This window comes from Pagrus major, chromosome 16, assembly GCF_040436345.1.
Source record: "Pagrus major chromosome 16, Pma_NU_1.0".
Lineage (NCBI taxonomy): Eukaryota > Metazoa > Chordata > Actinopteri > Spariformes > Sparidae > Pagrus > Pagrus major.
Genome location: NC_133230.1, coordinates 23,561,359 through 23,583,828, shown reverse-complemented (window position 1 = coordinate 23,583,828; position 22,470 = coordinate 23,561,359). Strand labels below are relative to the sequence as shown.

Below are 22,470 nucleotides of genomic sequence, written 5' to 3'. Positions count from 1 at the left end.
GCTGAGTAAAATGAGATGTGGCTTGTGTGGAACTGGCTCGGGCATGTGATAAAGCACAGTTGCAGACCTGGCTGGCGTGTCCCAGTACGTGCAGTGCAGTGCAGTGCAGTGCAGTGCAGCAGCAGCAGCACTCTGTGCAGATTTGCACAGTGATTTTCTGGCACAGAATGTGATTTAGCAGGGAACCACTGTTATGCAACACTAGCTGACTTATCGCAGTCCAAATGACTCTGTATGAATTGATTAACTCTGCAGCCTGACTGTTTATAATTGGACTGGAAGTGTACTAGGCTATGCTTGTGGACACGTGCCAAAATCAATGACTGGAGATGTTTCACGTGTGTGTAACTTTTGCTACACTGTTGTCGTGGATTTAGTGTCTTCATCGAGCTTCTCCACATGCAGAGCTGTACTTAGAAACTACTCGCCATTTCTGTCAAATAATGCTGATTACTGAGGTACACCTGAGCTTTCCACTGAGTCCTCAGTTGGGGAATTAGGCTGCCCTCCAAGCTGTAGGGGACAACACAGTCAGCCAGGCTCCTCCTGAGACATGGCAGAGAATCCCCCTGAGGGTTTCTGTGAGGATAATAAGCCCTTCTTCCCTGCGCTGGTCCTCATGTCAACTCGTACTGAAGCTTTCCCCCTGTCCCCTGCACTGCAGCCCCCGGGGTTACCTTGTTAAATTGCTTACCTGGCAAGATCCTATTCTTATTTTCCTGCTTCCATTCTGCAGACCAAAAAGGGTTAATTACAGAATTGTACAGTACATCTTGTGCACTCAGCACACAATTAATATCTAGTGGCAGTGCAGCAGCTATTTGGCCACAGTGAGGGCATATTAATCAAGCTTTCACCTTGAGTCTGGCCTTCCAGGATGGCTGGCTGCTGAGGATCCTATTGTCTTCTTACCGTCACTGATAGTAATGTGTTGGAAATCTTTATACAGTTGCACGATCCCATTATGGATGCGCCTATTCATCTGTGCAATCAAATTAGTTGATGTGCTTTACCCTGATTGCTGCAGAGGTGTATTTGTTGGCTGATAGAACAGTTTGACTGATGAAAATGAACTCCAAAGGATGTGTAGAGCATCTTAGAATGATAGATAGATTTGATGGTACTCTCTGGAGGCCTTTTAAATAGCCTGTGGTCAATGCTGCTGCTGCAGGGAAGCTCGTGTTGCTGGTGTTTGCTCAGCAGGGTCCTGACCCTTCCCAAACTGTCTGATCAAACAACACTTCTCCCATAACGTCACCTTGCCACAACCTGTCCAGACAGAACAAACCAACATGTCATTTCAGTTTTCCATTCTTAAAATGCAATTTCAGCAACACTGAGTTCTTTTTGTGGGTTTCAAGTTCCCCGAGAGCTATCTGTTTCTCTGTTGCTGACAGTGTTTTCATTGTTTTTTTTCCTGTCTGGCTGTTATCTGATCTGAGCACTCGGTTTATGTGTCTGTGTTTAAGCAACAGATACAGTTGTTGTTGCATGGGTATGTAGGCTATGATTTTCTCTCCATACTCGATTATCTCCCAGTTTGTGCTATACTTTGGCAAGGGTGGTCTCATCGTAATTCTTCCTTCGTCGTCCTCTGCTCATTTGCTACCTGTGTAATCAGGCAGAAGATGTGAGAGGACAGGCCCGTGGACGACTTCCAAACATCACAGGCATCTGTCATATTGACACCTCTGCTGTGAGAATCTGTCAGACTGCTGTCGACTGACCTTGCTGCACATACGCAGTTGTACACTAACTGCTTTCACCCTGGCCCTGTCCTCATGCCAAATCCACTCTTGAACATACTCGCGCATGTTAAATGGGATGGGGTTTATGTTTTGCAGTCGGATACACAGTCATAAAGATGGAGAAACTAGACTCGCAAGTAAGTGTAACATGATCCAAGCACCCAAACATGACCGACTCAAGACAATCGGGAAGAATAAAAAAACAAGAATTACTCAAAAGGCCTTTTTGCTCTTCTCACCTGACATGACCTCATTCAAACAAGGTTATCATCCTGTGAGCCCTAAGCTCAGGGTTCGAAATACAGGGGAGCTACAGGGAGCTCAGATTAGCTGAAAGACACAATTTCCTCTGAAATCCTCATTTGAAAAATTAAGGGGAGTTCTTTTTTATTGTTTCTCAGCAGAAAGTAATATAAAACAACCTTGCAATAGTGACTCATTTTTCGGTCATTTTGTTGTCCCAGGCTAAATAGTCTGTGTATGAATTGTAACTAGTTGATAGCAGTAATGTCATTTGCACACTGACTAACACGACTAAAATTCCAACATTGATTAGTTTGTTTCGCAAGGGAACCACATGATCGACATTCTCATAAAAATTTGTGCCCGCTTGTTGTCTCTAAGCCTGATGATTTTCAGGAATTTTATCGACTGCCTCCATTTTACTTCCACTGTTAGTAGCCACAGCGGTTAAATGGCTGTACTGGCTCGGGCCCAGCGAGTACTGGCACCGGAGCAAGTGACCAATACTCACTGATGACCACACACACATCCACACAGCATGGTGCCCCGGCATGCAATGTGTTTGACCACTGGATTCCACCAGCCTCTAGCAACCAGCGGTGAACATTACACACTGACACATCTCACATCCGGCACCGGTCTGCACACAATCAAAACACCATGATCTAATTGACATTATGATTGACGGCTGATGGCCCACTCCGTTTATCTCTGCTCGAACTTTCCTACGACTCTGCTGCTGCTGGGGGCGCTGTGACATTGATCCAGCGGAGCAGTCAGAATGAATCTGCACATGCTAGATAGATAAAACGTGCGAGCAGCACTGCAGGCTCCGATTTGTTTTGCTCTCGAGTGCCTATGATACCACAATGAAGTAATAGCAGGCTCGAGAGTGTTTGGCGGGCCCCCTGGCTGAGCCCCATCCCCCTACTTCTGGCACGTGGAGAGGCTGAATTATAGACAGCAAACGCACAAACTATTCACTCAGCCCTCCTACTTGCATCAACACTGTTAATTATACTGCTGCCATACTGCTCTCGCATCCCTTCTATTTTAATCCTCAACTGATGGAAACTGCTGCATCCCAACACACACACACATCCACACTTGAGCACACACAGAGACGGGTGCCAGCCCCATGCTGAGCTCGGAGTATTTGTTTTGTAACACATAGGTTTGCTGCTGTTCAGGTATTACGAAAGGCTTATTTACCTTTTGTCTGGCGATTAGAGGAAACAGAGTGCCCCTATAAACACCTCACGCTGCCCTGTTTAACTAGGCCCACTGCTGGGAAATGCTCCCAATGCACCGGGGTTAATCTAAGTTGCCTGGTTGCTCAGTTCAGGAAAGCAAAATTTTGTCAAACACAAATAATGGCTGCTTTTTTTACTACACTATAACAAGTGGAAATATTCCAGTAAAAAAGCAATAAACCCACAGTTATTAAATTTAAACGCATGACTGCCAATTCAGGAGTCACTTTACAGCCTCTTTTCGGAGCCGTCAGTCGAAAACAGTAGGTGAAAGACACTTTCCAAGACTTAGGGGTTAGTTTTGAAAGCCGAAGCTTTTCTCTCTCTCAGATGTCACGGCGAAACATTCCCACATAAATCACAAATCTGTGTCACCTGGAGGAAATGGTGCAGGAGCGTGCTGGGAAAAGCTGCGCTGTTTGGCAGTGTGCCTGTGTGGAAATTGTTGTCAGTGTGGGGCAGGATTTAGGTGGAATTGTCATATTAAATTTCTCAAGATGTTTGTTGAAGCTCCTGTGTTTGTTATGCCAGCTGATATGAAAGTCTGTTTGCCTTTTTAGGGAACCTTAGCAGACTGTTTTTCTGGATGTGTCTATCAAGGACACTGATTTTTCAGCGGTGAGCAAAAAAATAGGAAGACAAATTCAGACAATAGATTACTATTATTTGCTTTATTTAAACTCGAAGATCATGTCCACAGTTTGGATTGTGCAGAGTAGCAATAGCCCAAATGTCAATGATTATAATGCGAGAGTGCTCATCAAGCACCTGCATGTGAGAGTCTTGTTGAAGTGGCAGTTGACTGGTTGGACTTTGGGCTTTATCACCAGCTTTTGGCACAATGCGAACAACTATCTTTATGATGCTTCACCATTGTAGTGCCACTTACCGCACAATACCCATATTCATTGCTGACCAGTGAACCTGCTAATAAGTAGTGTGTTTAACCCATTTATGCTGCTGCAACAGGAAAATTCCAGATCACAAGACAAGTCTTTAAATTTCAACACACGCACCACTACCACTGCTGCTACTACACACTACTACTAAACTAAGTTACTGATAAACTCTAGAAACTGTTGTCACCTTTCAGTTTATTAAATGTTGGTATGTTAAAGTTTACAATCAGAGATAAGATATGACAGATTTTCCTCATCTTTATTCACCTTATAAAAGGTTAAGAAGAACAAAGGTTTAGATCACGGCCCGCCAGATGTTTCTAGTGAAGTAATCTGAGCACGTTGTACAGGAGGTTGGTCAGTTCAGGGGACTTGGGATTGTTGCTCGGAGAGGCAAATGGAAAAACATTTTCTTTTTTAAACTTTAAGAGATTGTTCATGCTAGAACAAGCCATTAAAAACAAGAACGAAAATGGTTTAGATCAGACTTAGAAAATGGATCACTAGAGGGGTTTTTCTGCCTCTTAGGGCTTCCATATCGTACCATTTTTGCATCTTAACTCAACAGGTGTTTTTGGCCTGTGGTCCACCATTAAGGTACAGGGAAAAATTTCGGGCATCCCCATTTAAGAAAGTAAGGAATCACAGGCCGTATTGACTGTTAGGTGTGTTAAGGTAACAAGAACATGACCCCCCACTGGCTTCCCACTTGTGAAAACTGCTTGCTGGGTTCAGTTTTGGCACCCAACCAAGCTGGAGACACCACTGCAGAGAGTAAAACCGACTTTATGCATGGTGGTGATTGAAAGTTTTTATTAACATTTAATTTGAGCTTGACCACCTTTTGTTATCGTCAGTCCTGATTGGACTCTACACAGATGGTATAACTTTCATCTCAAACGTGAATTCCAAGAAAAGTAATGTTTGAGGCAGGTATTGCAAAAATAGCTCCTACACGCGCTCGCATGGGAAAGAAAAGTTCTGTCTTTGATGTTTGCAGAAACATGGAACAGTTTGGTCTGGCTCATTCAAAAATAGCTATTGTCCCACGAGCTCCGAGAGTTTATTCTAATGAGCCAAATCGACTGGTTTGGGTTGTAGTTTCTGTTGAGTCTGGTGCTTTATTCTCAGAGCTTTGCGTTGTATGTGCGAGAGCCTTTGTCTCTGCGTGTACCCGTCCATGTGCATCAGGAGTTCTCTAATGGAGTCCTAAGGTTGGAGGCCGTCAGAGAGGGCAGGGAGAGGGAAAGTGCTGCCTAGAGCAGACCTCCACTTTTAAACCTCTGCTCCCAAATGCTGCAGTTCAGCAGCCAGGCAGCCTCCTCATTAGAATTTTTTACATTCCTCTTTCAGAAGCAGCACACTGCTTCCTCTCCATTGCTCTTTACAACGCAAAAGCTGACAAATTTAAAATCTGAGCCGTCCCAATAAAGACAAGTCATCTATAACCTGAGGTCTAATATGAGGCTCCAAACCAACTCTGGCTCAGACTCAGTTTAATCAATTTATGGAGCATAAAGCTATAAAAAGTCTGCACAGGTGTGGTTTTAGCTACTTTAAATCAATTGAATACAAGCCTGTTTAAGAATGTGGACTTCCTTCATCCTTCTTCTTGACGGGGGCAGCTTATAGATTAGAGTATAAGATGTAGTAACCCTTCTCTACTCTGGACAAGCAGACCACCTAAGCTGTTAGCAGCGCAATTAGTTTTTTTTTTCTTTTCTTTTTTTTAAGAGGTAAATGGTCCTCACAGAGTTCGACAAAGGCTTCTATTGTCAAACTCCCGGCCAAGCCAGATAATGACATTGGAAATAGCGATAGGATTACCACTGCTAACTATAAACTATGTCAAGTGTTTCAAGTGTCTATTTATCCTGCTGTCTCTCCCACGTAAGATGTGAAACCCTAGTGGTGGAGCACTTTGTGGATAAGAAGAGAGGAAGGATCGAGGACACCCTGCTGGAGATAATGGCAATGAATATATTCTGGCGCTCCTCCAGAACTGTCTTCTTGTGTAAGGCTGTGAGTGAAATTCACTTTGCCAGTGGTTGGCTATGCCCATTACTCACTGAACTGTGCTGCAGTGATAGCGAGGGGGCCCAGAGTTAGGGCAGAGCAGCAGCACATCACAGAACAATGGCGGTGATGAGCGTTGATACACCGCCACTGTGTTTTTTTGAAGCGCTCCAACCACACGTGGTGTTTGCATTGCGCGTGTGGTCGGTTGAACAATTCGTCAGCTCAGTTCTCATGTTATCGCGGTGTCCCACTTCGTCCGGAGCTGGTATTTCATACATCAAAGCTCTCCGTGGAAGTCAAAGACGAGGCTGCAGTTGTAAAGTCATGGCAGACATTAAAGTGTTCTATAACAGACACTCAGGCAGTCAGTGTTGCACTCCTCTGGAAAAAGTTTGCCTGAACATGCCCTACTTCTCTTCCTCCCCTCACACAGACGTTCATCACTTCCTCTACTGAAATTGGTGGAATTCCAGGATCTCAGCTCGCGGTTGGGTGACGCTAGTATCGTTTGTCTGCCAGCAGGCCTGCCTGTTTTTCTCTGGAGGTGTCAGGTTCTCAGGTTTGCTCAATCAGACAGGCAGGTTTGTGCCTGGTTCGCAGCCAGATGCACGTACAGGAGGAGGGAGCAGACATTAAAAAAAAAGAGCAAAACAGATGGAGACGGGGTAGTGGTAGAGATGCTTTGTTACTTCCTGTGCATCTGCTGTGCCTATATAGGCAGCCGTGGCTAGCCTACACCTCAGTTTACCCCTCACTCCTCAAAACGATAGTGAACAACTCAGGAAAGCTGATGAGTTTGAGGTTAAACCGCAGTGTTAAGTTGTTGCTTCTATTGTCAGTGTTACAAAAGAAAGGGTTTCCCAATGTTACTTCCCCAAATCTATGTTTTGTGACACAGATATGTGTTGCAACAAGTCCATCGATTACATAACAGTCAAATGATCTTGATATGATCAACACAGATCATTTTCTGCTTTTTGTTATAAGCCTATTGCTCTCTAGGTGATCCATTCTTCTGCTTTCCTATCCTCATGTATCCTTCTAGTTCTTTGAAGCTTCTGTTTCCCTTGTTTCCAACTTTTGATTCAGTGTTTTGCTTCATCTCTGCCTCTCCAGTTCCCCTTGCATCTAATTAATTTGGCTTTTCCTGGCAGGCCTCATGTACACAGCCATAGTGAGGTTCCCGTGCCAGGCAGTTTTCAAAGACTTCACTATGTTGGAATGGGGCCCCAGTCCTGCCCAAGCCAGGACAGAGGGACCTTTGTGCCTGCTGCCCAACAGCCCAGTCAGCCCGTAGAGCGGGGAAAGATTAGGACACAGGGAGAGCCACTGGGCTAAATGGTAGGGTGCCTGTTTGAAAGCCAGTGGTGTCAGCCAAACAGCCCCTTAGCCCCATTGAAGCACGCAGTAATTACAAGCTTGTAGGGCAATCCTTCAGCTCCTTTGTCCCAGCTTTGGAGACACTTGCCCAGTCTACTGGGAAACTTCATTCGCCCTGTGTTTGGAAACCCAGGACGAAGAGTCTTTCAACTCCAGCATGCTGTCCTTTCTTTCTGGGACATCAGCTAGCCAAGCTAGCTCAGCAACAGTGCCTCCCCTCCAGGAGGCCCTGGCTTTGAGGATGTCTAGCACTCCATGCTGAGTCTTGATGATGACTAAGGACTTGTTCTTTTAGTCGCTCTGATTTTCATGAGTCAGGTCTGAAAGACTCAGACCCTAGGTTCATGCCTGTGATTCATAACACGACAGGTTTTATGTGTTCTTCTGACTGACTGCTGTCTGTCGTCCACCTGTAATTCCATGTAGTAGCTTCCATAGGGTGTGTGGGCCCCGCTGTCTGAGTCACCTGTAACACTTGCAGACTGAGTCGTCACAGGGGCATATTACTCTATCAGAGCGCAGCGTTCTGTGTCGAGACTTGTGCCTACAACCAGCACAACAAATTGTAACACCTCAGAAGTGTGGCACAACATCACCACCGCTTCGTCTGCATCTGTACCACTGCGTCGCTCATCTCTCGACGGGCCTGAGCGACCAGCTGGGAGGTCAGAGTACCAATTACAGAAAGTTAACCTCATTTAGTCAACAGGCTGAAGCTGTCCGGACATGTCACATAGACTTGTGAAAAAATGGTTCTGTTTAATTCTGCAGGCAATGGATAGGGGATGACAGGATTGGTTGGAAGTTGTTATGTTGTGGGTCTTTTTTTTTTTCTTAGTCTTCCTCTGTCACACAAACGTTCACAAGACACACTCTCTCAGTCTCTTTGCCACACTCTTTAGTTTGATCAGAAAAAGACTGAGGCCTGTTTTCTGGGACGTGTGTGTTCGTGTGTGTGTGCTGCTTCTATTCTTCTGTCCGTCCCTGTGGACACTCAGCAGCATGAGGGAACGAGGCTCAACACTCTGGGACAGGACCTGCAGTTTAACTTACACTCCCTGACTATTTTCACTCTCATTCATGTCAGAGACTTGAGGGTGTTAGTAGGACATGAATGAGTTTTTTTTAATTACTTAATGAGTTTGTATTAATCTGCTCAAGACACTTAACTCCCATCCCCCAAAGAATGGGTGTCTGCATATTGGAAGAGTATATAGTTGGGAACCTTTGTTATGTGACAGATGAAAGATCACAGTGGCGATACTTGCATTCATGTTTTTTTAAATTTCCTTTGGTTCAAGATTACATATCATGTAACCATGAAGCTGTCATATCCTGGGTTTGAATCTTTAAATTGCCCTGTCCATTTTATCCTTTGATGGTATTATGCAAATAATCTTGCTCTTATCAGCTTATTATCAGAGTGTTGTTAGGACATTGAACTCCATATGAAACTCTCAATAATGAATTTCTTGTCTGAGGACCTTGTTCACTACTGCTTTCAGATGGCAAACTGTTCAAACAAGTTTGTAATAAGTTATCCAGTATGTGCTGATGTAATTTTTTTTCTTTTTTAAAGACCTTAATGAATGCCTAAGGTTGTGGCTCCCCCCTGTTGAGATCTGCTGGTTGCGGTTAACTTCACCTGTGTGTATATATATTGATTCTAAAATTGCAAGAACTACGACTCACAGACCCATCTGGGCCGCCCCAATAATATCAAGCATGCTTGATATTTATAATCTAAAATATAGTTACATACATTGGTATTTTCCAAGCCGGACCACAACAACCACTGAGAGAGACAACCCGTAGCAACTGACTGTGCTACCAAGCAACTCTAGCCCTTGAGGCTAACCTTAGCTAGCATACTATTGTTGACAGAAACTTAAATTCTGACCTCCAGTTCTTGCAGAAGAATAGAAACCTACGTGGTACCACATCAAGTTGTTGCACAACACTAATTTCCGTTTTGTTTAAGTCTGCTTCCCCGTGAGATCACAGGAGGTGCTGCATTGCTCCCTCTGATACGAATACCTTATATGTAGTTTGTGATGTCTTGTAGTGTTTGTATGTTTAAGATTAGAGAGAAGAAAATCTGTGGAGTTGAAGAAGAGCGTCTTGCTTGAAATGTCTGTGTGGCAATATTACAAAGTCCAATTTCTTTTTTATTCCAAACTGTAAAAAATCCTGCCACCACTATGGATCATCAAGTGTTTGAGGAATTATTGCAAAAAAAATGTGTTTATGTAAGTGTATATAAAGAATATCTGCAGACATATCGATCTGAATTATTTACTCCTTAGTATCCATATTGGCATCTGCCCAAAAATCCAGTATCGGCTGAGCTCTACACCAAATTACAGTTCAACACATTGTTGGACTACAAACAGTAAGATATTGTAGTAAGACTAAGAGGCATAATTTTATGCCTTATGGCTGTTAGTCCAACTTCAAGATCTAACACTACTTGCTTTTGCTTGATATTTGACTAACAGATGGAGTCTCTGCTGCATAAAATGCACAGGTTTGAAATTTGTTGTGAGAAAACAATCTTCTATGTTTTGAAGAAAAGCTGACTCCGGATGCTTTGCCTCAGGCAAACTGAATCATCTCCAGAGCTTTGAGATTTTACACACATTTGCACTCTTTCTGACTTGTGTATTGATGTTGATATTATCAAACAGACTGCATTGTCTTGGGAACATTTGACCCATGTCTCAGCAGACTGTGCCACTGTGGTAATGTTGATCACATGGTATTATTATTATTATTATTATTATTATGCACTTCTTTTTAATTCTGTGACTGGGAAAAGATACACGTCTTTGATTACTTTTTTTGTTTAAAGCAAAGGCGAATAAATTTCCTCTCAGTTAGTGTAAACTTGGGCCTGATGTTGGGATGTAGTGTGAACGCGCCTGTGCTGTAGGCCTGTCACAGTGCACTGATTGCTAGCAGCTAATGTGATCACAGTCACAGCCAGGCAGGGCTGGCTGAGAGCGGAGCCTTAATCTCCCCCAGTGTCTCACTGCCAAATTGGCCTGATTTGTCAGGCAGAGGATCATCACTCACTTCTTCTCAGATGACTTTCAAAGGGCCCCTTTGCTTTTTGATGTGCAGCTTGGAATATTTGATTGAGAAAACTGCAACTCATTATTGCAACTGACAAATGTTGGCTACCAAAGGCAAGGAAGGATAGTCGTACAATCAAGAGTCAGGGACACAGGGAGGTTTAGAGGTACAGATGTAGATCCAGAGTCCTGAACAGGTTTATCAAATTGCAAACTTTAGATAAACTCACTGATCAGAGCAAGGCATCATTTTGTTCAGACTTTTAAGGAAAAAAAGTCATTTCTGAATTTGCCTGAGCTTTCATGTTTCCCCCTCGACGCTTATTCTGAAATTGGTTTAAAAATTAGGCCCACTTCTTTATCTAAAATTGAACATGTCAGTGACTTTACACTTGCTCGTAAAAGGCCGTCAGAGGGGGGGGGGGGACAACATCCATACTCTGTTCTGAGAGGAAGTGTTTGCATATTTGTTAAGATGGCTCTGACACATTTATTGTCATAGGAAAAGTTACAAGAAAAGAGCTGAGATGTGGTGTGAATAAGTACTAAACATGAAGAATTTTCAGAGCAGTGAAAAAGATATAGAGATATAGATACTTTTGTTTTTTGCCTCAGAAGTGAGATTGTAATTACCACTGTGCTCTCTACCATGTCAATGAGAGTGTAACAGGGCACTAATTTACGACCTGTTTTCCAGCTTGCTTTCTCTCATTTCCAGTCTTATATAAGTTGTTTGAGTCAGGAAACTGATGTGTTTTTGATTATCTGCTCTTACTCTGTGTACTAACTGATATTTTCCTTTGTTTTCAGGATTATATATATAAAAAACATGCCAAGTTGCAAAGTGGACACATTTGAGGAGACAGCATACAGACTTGAATGCTGAAAAGGTGGGGTTGCCCCTTCCCTTATTCTGCCTCTTCACTTTTTGATCCAGACAATCAACCTGCACATGAAGTCAGGGAGCCACATCCCATCCCAGAGGCAGCCATGTTCCCTTGCTAAGTGCCTTTAGCCTTTGGCACTGGTTTCATGACCAGCCTGAAGCGCCCACCCATGGAGCGCACTGTTGGGGGTACCATCCCCGCCACTGATGAATTTTACACCCGCCACCTCCGTATGGCCAATGGAGGGGCTGTGCCAACCCGCACAGACAATGTCCATGCCACTGTGAGCACAGGAGTGCCTAAAATGGGTGTACGGGCTCGTGTGGCAGACTGGCCACCAAGAAAAGACATTACAGGGGTTATGTGGCACTCAGAGCCTGAGAACTCTAGTGTGTCCTCTGCTGGAAAAAGTCACATTAAGTTAGGCTCTATAATGAGCCCTCAGGACTCGTCAATGCTGCGTAACATCCACAATACTTTGAAGAATCGAACCCAGGCCACAGCGAACAACTACAGCCCGGATACCCGTTACCTTGCCCCAGGAGACTACCGAGGTCCTGCACGTAGAAACCCACGACAGAGACGCATCCGTCAGCGCAGCAACAGTGACATGACTATCAGTGAAATGGAAGGCAGCGGAGACAGTGGAGAGGACTGGGGTCCAACATCGGGAGCCAAATGGTCCCCTCTTCATCGTGAATATGGTAGCACCTCCTCGATAGATCAGCATGGAGCATCTGGAGAGAGCTTCTTTGAAATGCTTAAGGGCTATCAAGGGGGCAAAGTTGATCAGCGCAGCCCTGCTCCAGAGAAACTTGAGGACATGCTGAATGTTGGGTCCAAGCAGGGCAGCATTGATCTTCAGGATGATGGCATAGACAGCCAGCCCCATAAAGCCAAGGATAAGCCCCCAAAGAGAAGAACTAAATCCGAGACGGGGGGTGAGTCTATATTCCGTAAACTTCGGAGCGTACGGGGTGAGTCGGACTCCCCCAGAGCAGGGTCTGACGTAGAGGACAGCCGGACAGAGGACATTGGCCTCCCTTTCAAGCCCTGGGTGTGTCAGAGAGGCTTCGCCCACTATGATGTTCAGAGCACGCTGTTTGACCTCAACGAAGTTACTCAGTTGCGGCAGATGGCAGGCAAGAGGAAAAACACCACCACTGGGGCATCTGCTGCTGCCGTAGCCTCGGCTACCTCTACCCTCTCGTCCACACACAGCCTGCCTTACAGCTCCCCGAGTGGCAGCCAGGAAGAGCTCAGTAACAGGGGCAGTCCTGGTCTGGAAGCAGGGGACGAACAGAGCAATGAAATGCTGCTAAGCTGCCCCTGCTTCCGCAATGAGATCGGTGCAGATGGCAACGGGCGGCGCAGATTGGGAGCAGGCGGGGCAGGCTATCATGGACTTGTGGGTGGTGGAGCAGGTAACAGCAGCTCAGGAAGTGTGGAAGTAAGCATGTATGAAACATCTGTAAGCACGCACTGCACAAATGCTGGAGTAGCAGTGCTAGAGGGACCAAAGGAAGGCCCCAGTACACTCAGCGAAAAGGGCAAACAGTACATTGTGGAGCACGTGGACCTTGGAGCCTACTACTACAGAAAGTTCTTCTATCTTAGAGGTAAGATACATTTACCTGTTTTCATTACATGTACTCATTAGCATATGCATGTGAGTTTTTTTTCACAGCAAGACATTATGCCCATTTCTCTGGCACTTCCTCCTCCTCAGACCACTGGAACTACTTTGGGATAGACGAGGCGCTGGGTCCAGTAGCAGTGAGCTTGCGCCGGGAGAAGCTGGAGGAGGACAAGGACCACGGCCAGCAGTATAACTACCGCCTCATCTTCAGAACCAGCGAGGTCAGTCAAAGTGTCCTATCCTTCCTACACCCCAACCTCAACCTCCGCACCAGATCACATAAATCCTTCCTGCTGTGGAGGAAATCTGCTCACAGCATTTAACGCTGCAGTCAGTTGTTATTTTTGCACTCATAAATTTGAGATTTTGATTCTGGTGAGAAGAGACACAACCTCAAGGCTGAGAAATGAAGCCAATGCCTTGAACGCCTTGAGGGAATTTCTTTAAATTTGGTGCGAATGTCCACTATGACTCAAGTATGAAATGATTATAAGTTAGTTGGCAGATTCAAGGTCACTGTGACTTCACAAACACATTTTTGGCCATAACCCAAGATTTTTTACAATAATTACCATACAGTTTTACACAAATGTCTAATAGGATAAGATTGTGTTAAGTTATGGCATTTTATATCCAAAAGGTTAGAGGTTAAATGCATTGTGACATCATAATATTTTGCTTAAGTAAGTGTTCTGCCCATTATTCAATGCCATAGCTCAGGCACAGTAACTTGACTGGCCTCCAGGCATACTACCGCAAGGCGGTAATCCTAGCTATGTAACTCACTTGTTTAAATTATATTAAGGCTTAAAGTTATGCATATGCCACTTTGAGTGACAGCTAGCTGCTAGCTGTCTAGCTAGCTGTCAGCAACCAGGCTTCATTCAGTCTACCTCAGCTGACAATGCCCATTTTTGGATCAGCTGGGAGTTAGCACTGCCAAGATGGTGAAGGCTGGAGTAAACACACTGTGCTTCACAATGGCTTTTCAGAAACCTCTAGGTGATGTCACAGAGACTATATCCATGCTTTATACAGTCTGTGCAAAGACATTCATTTTTGTTATAATTTTGTTGTCGTCTTTGTGTTATTAGACAGACACGCTTGCTTGGATCTTATGTCCTGTTTATGCGTATATAAAGTCTTTTATAGTTCAATAACTACTATTTCTGCAAGTACCAGGAAGACCAGCTCGAGGTAAAACAAGTCTCAGCCCTTGTTTCTTATTATGCAACAAGACCTCGGGCTATTCAGCTGTCTCCCAATATCAGCAATGTGTGAAGAAACTTTATGAAGAGCACTCATCTTACAGCCTCCAAGGCCTGTCAGTGCCCAGCAACCTCAAACCACTGTGTGGTTCTGTGTTTCAGTAAAAATAGACTGTCATATTTAGTTGCTATGTTGGCCCCTGTCGTCTGTGTTTGGTTTGGGATTTGGGGTTATGGGATTTATAATATGGACGAACATTCCCAGACAGAGGTTAAGGCACCTGCCTGAGGCTGCTTGTTGTGGACTGAAGCAGGACAGGTGCATGTGATTAAACCCCCGCACTTTAGACTGAAGTACCACAGGACCCCCGCCCCCGATCCTACCTTCCAAACATGGCGAACACAGGTCTATTGTAAACGGTCCCTGCACGGCCTCAAGCTTGTAGGAGAGAAAGTCTCGGTCCTTTCCAGCTGCTTATGATAGCCGAGCAATTGAGTTCACTCCCAGAGCCCAGCACAATGCACACTCTGTGTACACAGAATGCTTGGACCAGCCCTCCCACCTCTTCTTCCTCAGTTCGACTTTCTATTTACCCAGGGCCTTGAGTCATAATTGTCTTGTTGTCTCATGTCAGCTTTTTTAAGACTACACGAAGAGGATGGTGTTACTTTAAAACCTGCAGGGACTTGTTTCTTTTTTTTTTTCCTCATGTCTTGTCTGGCATGGTTTGCTATCAGTGTGTTCCATCTCCGAGATAGTTCAAGGATTCCTGAGATGCATTCTTTCCATTTCTCACATTCCTCTCCCTGTTTCCGTCTTTTCAGCTCACAACCCTTCGAGGTTCTATTCTGGAGGATGCAGTGCCTTCCACCTCTAAGCACGGCACCACCCGCGGTCTGCCCATCAAAGAGGTGCTGGAGTACCTCCTGCCAGAGCTGGATCTGTCCTGCCTCAGACTGGCCCTCAACACACCCAAAGTCACTGAGCAGCTGATGAAACTGGATGAACAAGGGGTAGGAGGATAAAGATTAAAAAACAAGTTATTTTACAGAATCTGCTCTGAAAAATTGCTTGCCTGAATTTTTACAGAACTGGAATTTATTGTTCTTGTAGTCTGTCCTAACGTGAACTGTTAAATATATATTGCGTTGGCTTCTTTTCTGCTCCCCAGCTGAGTTTTCAAGTGAAGGTGGGGGTGATGTACTGCCGAGCGGGTCAGAGCACCGAGGAGGAGATGTACAACAACGAGATGGCTGGTCCAGCCCTGGAAGAGTTCCTCCAGCTGTTGGGGGACACTGTTCGCCTCAAGGGCTTCACCAAGTACAGAGCCCAGCTGGACACCAAAAGTAATGCCTCCTAAACACACCTCTAGATCACACACAGAACTTGTCCTTTTAGTGACCCAGGTTTTGATGCATTTTAAAGGTCCTGTAGCATTTAAGGAGATTAATGATTAGTTTAAATATCTGAAAATGAATCACTGTGTTTTCTTAACCAGAGAATGAGCGTCTTATATCTTCCACGGAGTCCGCCATGTTGCACTGCCATGTTTCTACAGTGGCTCACAACTGACAAACCAAACATTGGCTCTAAAGATGGCCTTTTGCATTTTTCGTTTTTTTAGTGGTCACCGTAGGGGAGGGTAGGAAAACGGTATTCAGGTTTTTTTCTCCCGCTAGATGCCACTAAATCCTACACAATGGACATTTATTGTCATTGATCTGATGCCTGATCACATAGAAAGGGCTTGATTCTCAAACGCAGGTCTTGGTTAGCATTCAGGGATTCCCCTCCATCACGTTGCACTATTCTTCATAGTGCTTGTACTTTGCCCCTTGGTCTTACTCCTGGTCAAATATTTACTTTGACTGGACCCAGTATGCTCCCACCATGCTGTTCTTGTGACGCTTTCACTTTCGTTTCTTCTCATGTGTGTCCACTCACTACGAATGACTGCATACTGTATATTGCACAGCAACTGCATCAGTCTTTCAGGAATCTTTCTTGACTAAAACTAGGGCTACAAGATATGGTATAAAAAATAATCATTTCAAACATTTTGACAGATATTACAATTGCGAATTATATATTATAATACATTTCCACTTAAGAAACCTATAAAATCATGATGATGTGACATTTATTTAGGTCTGTAGCTATTAACACTAAAGTAAAAGAGTTGATTGAGCGTTGGTTTTGACAGTCATCTTATCCTATTGTTATCATATTGTTGTTTGGGTGAAATTGCATCCTGTCTTGCACAGAAAAGACAGAACACACGTGTGAGAGAGATGGATGGCAGTAATTGTACAATGAGTCTTCCCATTTTTCCTGCAGCGGATTCCACAGGCACTCACTCCCTGTACACGTCCTTCAAGGACTACGAGCTCATGTTCCATGTGTCGACTCTGCTGCCTTACACACCCAACAACAAACAACAGGTAAGGATGGGAAGCCCAGCCTTTGTGTTATACCTTTAGTCGTGTATCAGGAAATGGAAAACTCCTTTGTATGGGTGAAACAATTATAGGAATGCATCATATGACTTTTGTCCATTATCAGATTTTATTTCCATCAACCTTTCCTTCCAAAGAAACCTTTATTGTCTGCACAGTTTTGTCATTAAATAGAATTTCCCGAATTCGTGGTATGACTTTGCTTCAGATTCAAGTCCCACGCTTCTCTAATTACAATTTTGTTGTTTGCTAGTTGCTGAGGAAGAGGCACATAGGGAACGACATCGTGACCATCGTGTTCCAGGAGCCCGGCGCTCACCCCTTCACCCCCAAGGCCATCCGCTCTCACTTTCAGCATGTCTTCATCATCGTACGGGTGCACAATCCCTGCTCGGACAACACGTGCTACAGGTGGGTCGTAATGTACAACCAATTAAGCTTGGAGGCGTACAGTAAATGTGTGAAGACCTGAATGGAATCACCTCCAAATCTTTTATTCTTCCACACAAGTATACATTCTGTGTTGCAGAGTTGCAACAATTAACCCTTTTTAGTAATTTTGAAAGAAAAATTCTCTGATTCCAGCTTCTTAAATGGGAATATTTTCAGTTTTTTTCCCTCCTCCATGACCATAAACTGAATATCTTTGGTTTGTGGGTGAAACAAGACATTTAAGGACACCATCTTGGACGTGATCAACATATTTCGCCATTTTGTTTCTACATTTTATCGACCAAACAACTAATTGGTTAACAGAGAAAATTCATCAACAGATTAATCAACGAGATGTAGAGCTGCAGCACTACTGTGTGGTTTTGTGTTTGTCTACTAGAGGAAGGAAGAAGGAAAAAGCAGTGATGGTGTATGTCTGCTGAACAAAACCTCTTCCTGGATAAGTACAGGTTTAGAAAAATCTGACATCCTACCAAAAGCCTTGGAAAGGTTTCCAGTTTAATGTCTCAGAGAATTGAGAGGTTGAGGTTAGCCCACCAGCTATGAATATATATGACCGTATCTAGACACTAAGGACACTCATTACAATTTGAAGTAGGCCAGACTGACCAAAACCCAGTAGCGATGTTGAATAGAAATCTGGTTGTAACTTTCCGTCTGAGTGCAGAACTGGGCCCTTTTTACAGGACCCTTAAAAGCTCCAGTGCTACCAGCAGTGTTGTTGTTTTCAGCTACAGTAGCATTAAGACAAAAGCATTGACTGGAAGGCATGGGTCAAACATAAAAGCCTGTTGTGTGACCGCCCCCCTCTTCGTTCATGTCTTCTGCGTGTCTGCGTGAGTATAAATTTGTCTGATTATAGTCAAATCGAGTAGATTAGTGCTGCAGTAGCTGTCGAACCGATGGGAGACCTCCTCCTTCTCCGCTCTGCCTCGTGATGATCAGACTGCAACTCTGTGCCACTGTTCACACTTATGCATCGCTACCCCACTGCGCACACTCTCCGTGCTCTGCATACACAGATATTATACACACATAGTTGCTCCCTGTCACTCCCGTTTCTCCTTTTTACCTCTCTTTCTCATGCTCACTTGCACACAGTTACACACACATGCGCGCACTTTTTCCCCATGCGCACTATTTCACTCAAAGGCTCACTCTTCACACACTCATATAATACAAGCCTCTCCCCCCCTTTTCTCCTCTTCCTCCTCCTCCTCTTCTCCCTGCCTGCCACTTTGCCTTTGGGCAGCGTGAGCCGGAATGGTCTGAAGGAGTTAGCGCCATGCACATGAAGTGCTCTCTTCACCCGGACATGCATGTGAGCAGGGAGGGATTGTTGAGAGCTCCCTCAGAGCTCACACAGTCCATCTCAGGATCGGACGGGTCAGGGCAGCCTTCTGTCTCTCAGCTCAGACCCGCGTCAAATTTGGGCTAATTTATTTCTAGCCTAATTTTTTCAGCTCTCTGGCAAGTTTTTTTTCTGTCCAGCCACTCCATCCTCATTGACTTGTGGACACCTTCATTCAGCTTGCTTTTTGCCTGAAGGAGGCATTTTTTCTAGTTTATACTCTGGGAAAAGACAGAGTGAAATGCTTGTTCTCCTGGTTTGCCTTATGGATGAAATGGAGAGGCGCGGGACACCGAATCCTTGAGGACAATCTAGCTACCCCACCCAAAGACATACACACTCCCAACCTTTGGCTGCTACTCATACTCTGTGGATCGAGGCACCATATGCTAAGACTTCCCTCCTGACTGCTGGTCACAAGTCCTTTCATGGATGCTTTTCCCTGATGGTTTGGGAAAAAATCTGGGTCCTGACAAGAGGGCACAGGCTACACGGATTTGCTACACCATACTGAGTGTTGGATTGTGGCTACAGAACAGAATCGAGTTCTCATCGGCTGGGAAATCTTCTTCTTGCGTCAAAGATTCAGGGTTCTGTGCAGTAATGCTGTGAAGAGCATGCTTGCTTTTTGGTGAAACCAGGAGGTGAGTTAAAGGTGTTTGAGTTGGTGTGTTGGTTTCATTAAAAAAACACAGTGTAGTTGAGGCAGTGACTTGACTTTGCCACCTCTTTCATACCATGAGCTCTGCGGATTTCAGCAGATCACTAACCGCATGTTTGCAAACATAAACACACATCGCAGTCACACAGATTCTCACACACATGCGCATAGGCCTGTGACAATAATTATCGACTTACGGCACTTATCTTACCGAACGTATCTGATACTATCCACTTATGGATAAATGTACATGACCTTGATCATTTTTGCTCATCTTGATATTGCCTGTTGTGTTTACATGTGTGTTTGTTTACATGATAATTTTAGTATACATGATGCCAGATTGACTAGCAGTGTTTCCCTACTGTTATTAGAGTGCAGCACTTAGCATTTTTACACATTTTATTGATTGTTTTGGTAAAGTTGTTGTACTTTAGAACATTTTTTATCCTTTGTTATATTCCAATTCCAGTGTCTGAATATTATGAATTAAAAGTTCATCGCCCTTTAAAGGGTGTACTTGCATTATTATGCTCTTATGTTATTATATCAGTGGCATACAATGACAATAATATTGTTCAGACCGTTCCCAGTCATTTCTGGGATGATAAATTGCTCGTCATGACAGGCCTGTGTATACTGGCTTAAAAAAGATTACCGTTTTGTTTTGATCTTTCTCATCACATCATATGACTCTTACAAAAATACTATGTCAATAGTGGAGTGTCTTTACTCCTCTAATCTCTGTTAATAAAGAGCATGTTGTGATTTGTCGAGTCATCCCGTTATTAATAGCCTGTTGTTGCCTGCTGCTGAGATTTGGATAATACTCAGGTCATATCGAGCCAGACCAGAGCATTAGAGGAGTAAGTGGCCCGGGGCCAGCGGGGTGCTAATCTGTGGCTTTCAACCGCTGCCTCAAAGTCACACGGGGCCAGCAAAGCAGATTGCATAACTAGACCTTTGTTTAGGAAGCATAGGCCATTTGTGCTCGCTAGCTCTAGCTGCTCTAGCCGCTCTAGCACTGCTTCTTCCATACCATGATGTAGCTGAGAGTGGCAGGGTGTCAGCAGCACTGGGAGCTGGCCTGTCAGCTGTGATTGGATGTATGGTATTTATACGCCGCGTTTAGTCAGGCATGGTTTGCAACATTTCTGCTACAGGCAATGGCTGCGTTATCTGTTAAATGAGCTGGATAGACACTTGTCAGGACTGTCACATCAGCTTTTCCAGTTTTCTCATGAGCTTTTAGTGTACATGCAACTGACTGTATACATATATGTACTTACAGCCTCTATACAACCTCACTCTACAGAAGAAATGACACAGCCAAAGTGGGTATAAACGTGCTGCCAGCTGAATTGAGAAACAGAGCTATTCCTCCCATATGGTAAATTAATCCCAGTGTGTTGGAAAGCACACTTTGCTGAATTAGTTCTACACTGAGCCCATTTTATCATGAACAGGTATGAGACAACATTACCTGCACCTGTTCACTAATTTATAGTAACTCAAGGACAGCCATTGTTTGCAGATGGAATAGGAGCAGCAGAGGGTAACAGGAGGAGAGCCTTGCCCGGAGGAATTCTAACGCCCTCCTTTATCCTCACAAGTGAAACAGGTCAAAGGCAACAATGCCTTAGAGGAAACTATGTAAAGATGTCTCCACTATGTTTTTTCTTGACAAGCCCATGTGCTGTTTGTCCTTGCAGTGCAGTGTTATTTTCCCGGTTACAGGACCATCAGGGAATGGAGTTAGGTTAGCTTTTAGTGCTTTTATCCTGTGGCATGGTTCAGTTCTGTGTAACATCTTGTTGTGTTTCATGCTGTTTATATTTTATGTTTTTGATGTACAGTATTTGTCTTCACATATACACAAACACATCCTGTTGAAATTGTCTTATTTGTTTTGCTGTATAGTTTTGCAACCATTGCAACCACATTGTAAAATCGGTTTTGCTCTGTGTACAGAAATAGATAGCGTCATTAGATAGAGAGGTATTAATATAACTTCCTGTTCATTACCGAGGTTGTAGTTTCATTATATTGAGAGCCAGCTTATTTACATACACGAGAAGGGCAGAGTAATAGGAACACCTTTCAGTATAATGCACTCTAAAACAACACCACCCTCCACAACCTCAACAAGAAACATAAGGAGAAATTATCACCTTTTTTTTACAGTGTCAGCAAGAACTGAAAAATTCTAAGCTTTGTGGAAGTACAATTTGTGGCAAAGCTGTTGTACAAGACTGTACAAGTGGCTGCTGAGTGTACAATGTTTGTTAACACACTACAGCAGCGACCTCAAACCCTCCTCTCCTCTTCTTCTGTCTGCAGTGTGGCCGTCACCCGTTCCCAGGACGTTCCCTCCTTCGGCCCACCAATCCCCAAGGGCGTGACCTTCCCCAAGTCCACCGTCTTCAGGGACTTCCTGTTGAGCAAAGTCATCAACGCCGAGAACGCAGCCCACAAGTCGGATAAGTTTGGCGCCATGGCAACACGCACGCGGCAGGAGTATCTGCGGGACTTGGCAGAGCGTCACGTGACCAGTACTCCGGTGGAGCCCACGGGGAAGTTCCCCTTCATCTCTCTGGCGCACAAACGGCGGGAGAAGGTGCGTCCGTACAGCGGGGCGGAGCTTCGGAGCCTGGGGGCCGTGACCTGGCAGGTTCATGCTGAAGACCAGGTCGCCGGTGCTGAGCGCGAGTGCCTGTTGGCCCTTTCTAATGACTTCATCATCCTGTTGGATCAGGAGGCCAAAGCGGTGGTGTTTAACTGTGCCACACGTGATGTGATTGGGTGGTCGACGGGGAGCCCCGCCTCCATGAAGATCTACTATGAGCGCGGCGAGAGCGTATCACTGCGCTCCATCAATAACAACACAGAAGACTTCGGAGAGGTTGTCAAAAGACTGGAGGTCAGTGGGGCACCACTACTGTCTATGACAGTACATCTCATTAGCACACACCATCTGCTGCAGCTATCAGAGGTTCCACTGAGCCACACACCCCGTCTCTGACAGACAGCTTGTAATGAACACCACAATCCTCGCACAGCTGACTATCTGAACGCATACTTCTTTTATCATTATGTTTACATTTTTGTCTACTCATCTGGAAAGAGTATCCTGTACAGATAACGATGACTACAACAGTATAATAAACAGCCAGTGAACAGGTATGTGGGCGAAAGGTG

At 44.5% G+C, this 22,470-nt stretch overlaps 1 protein-coding gene across 3 annotated transcripts in view; it reads left to right on the top strand.

The window, feature by feature from the left end:
* Positions 1–22,470, top strand: part of LOC141010429 (signal-induced proliferation-associated 1-like protein 1) — a 39,103-nt gene that overhangs the window by 7,327 nt on the left and 9,306 nt on the right. For all 3 annotated transcript variants that reach the window (XM_073483387.1, XM_073483390.1, XM_073483389.1), the window contains exons 2-8: positions 11,427–13,122; positions 13,233–13,363; positions 15,176–15,364; positions 15,523–15,697; positions 16,689–16,792; positions 17,061–17,218; positions 21,613–22,192. In XM_073483387.1, the coding sequence (XP_073339488.1) occupies positions 11,649–13,122; positions 13,233–13,363; positions 15,176–15,364; positions 15,523–15,697; positions 16,689–16,792; positions 17,061–17,218; positions 21,613–22,192 (2,811 nt within the window). In that variant the 5' untranslated portion in view covers positions 11,427–11,648. The remainder of the gene's footprint in view (positions 1–11,426; positions 13,123–13,232; positions 13,364–15,175; positions 15,365–15,522; positions 15,698–16,688; positions 16,793–17,060; positions 17,219–21,612; positions 22,193–22,470) is intronic.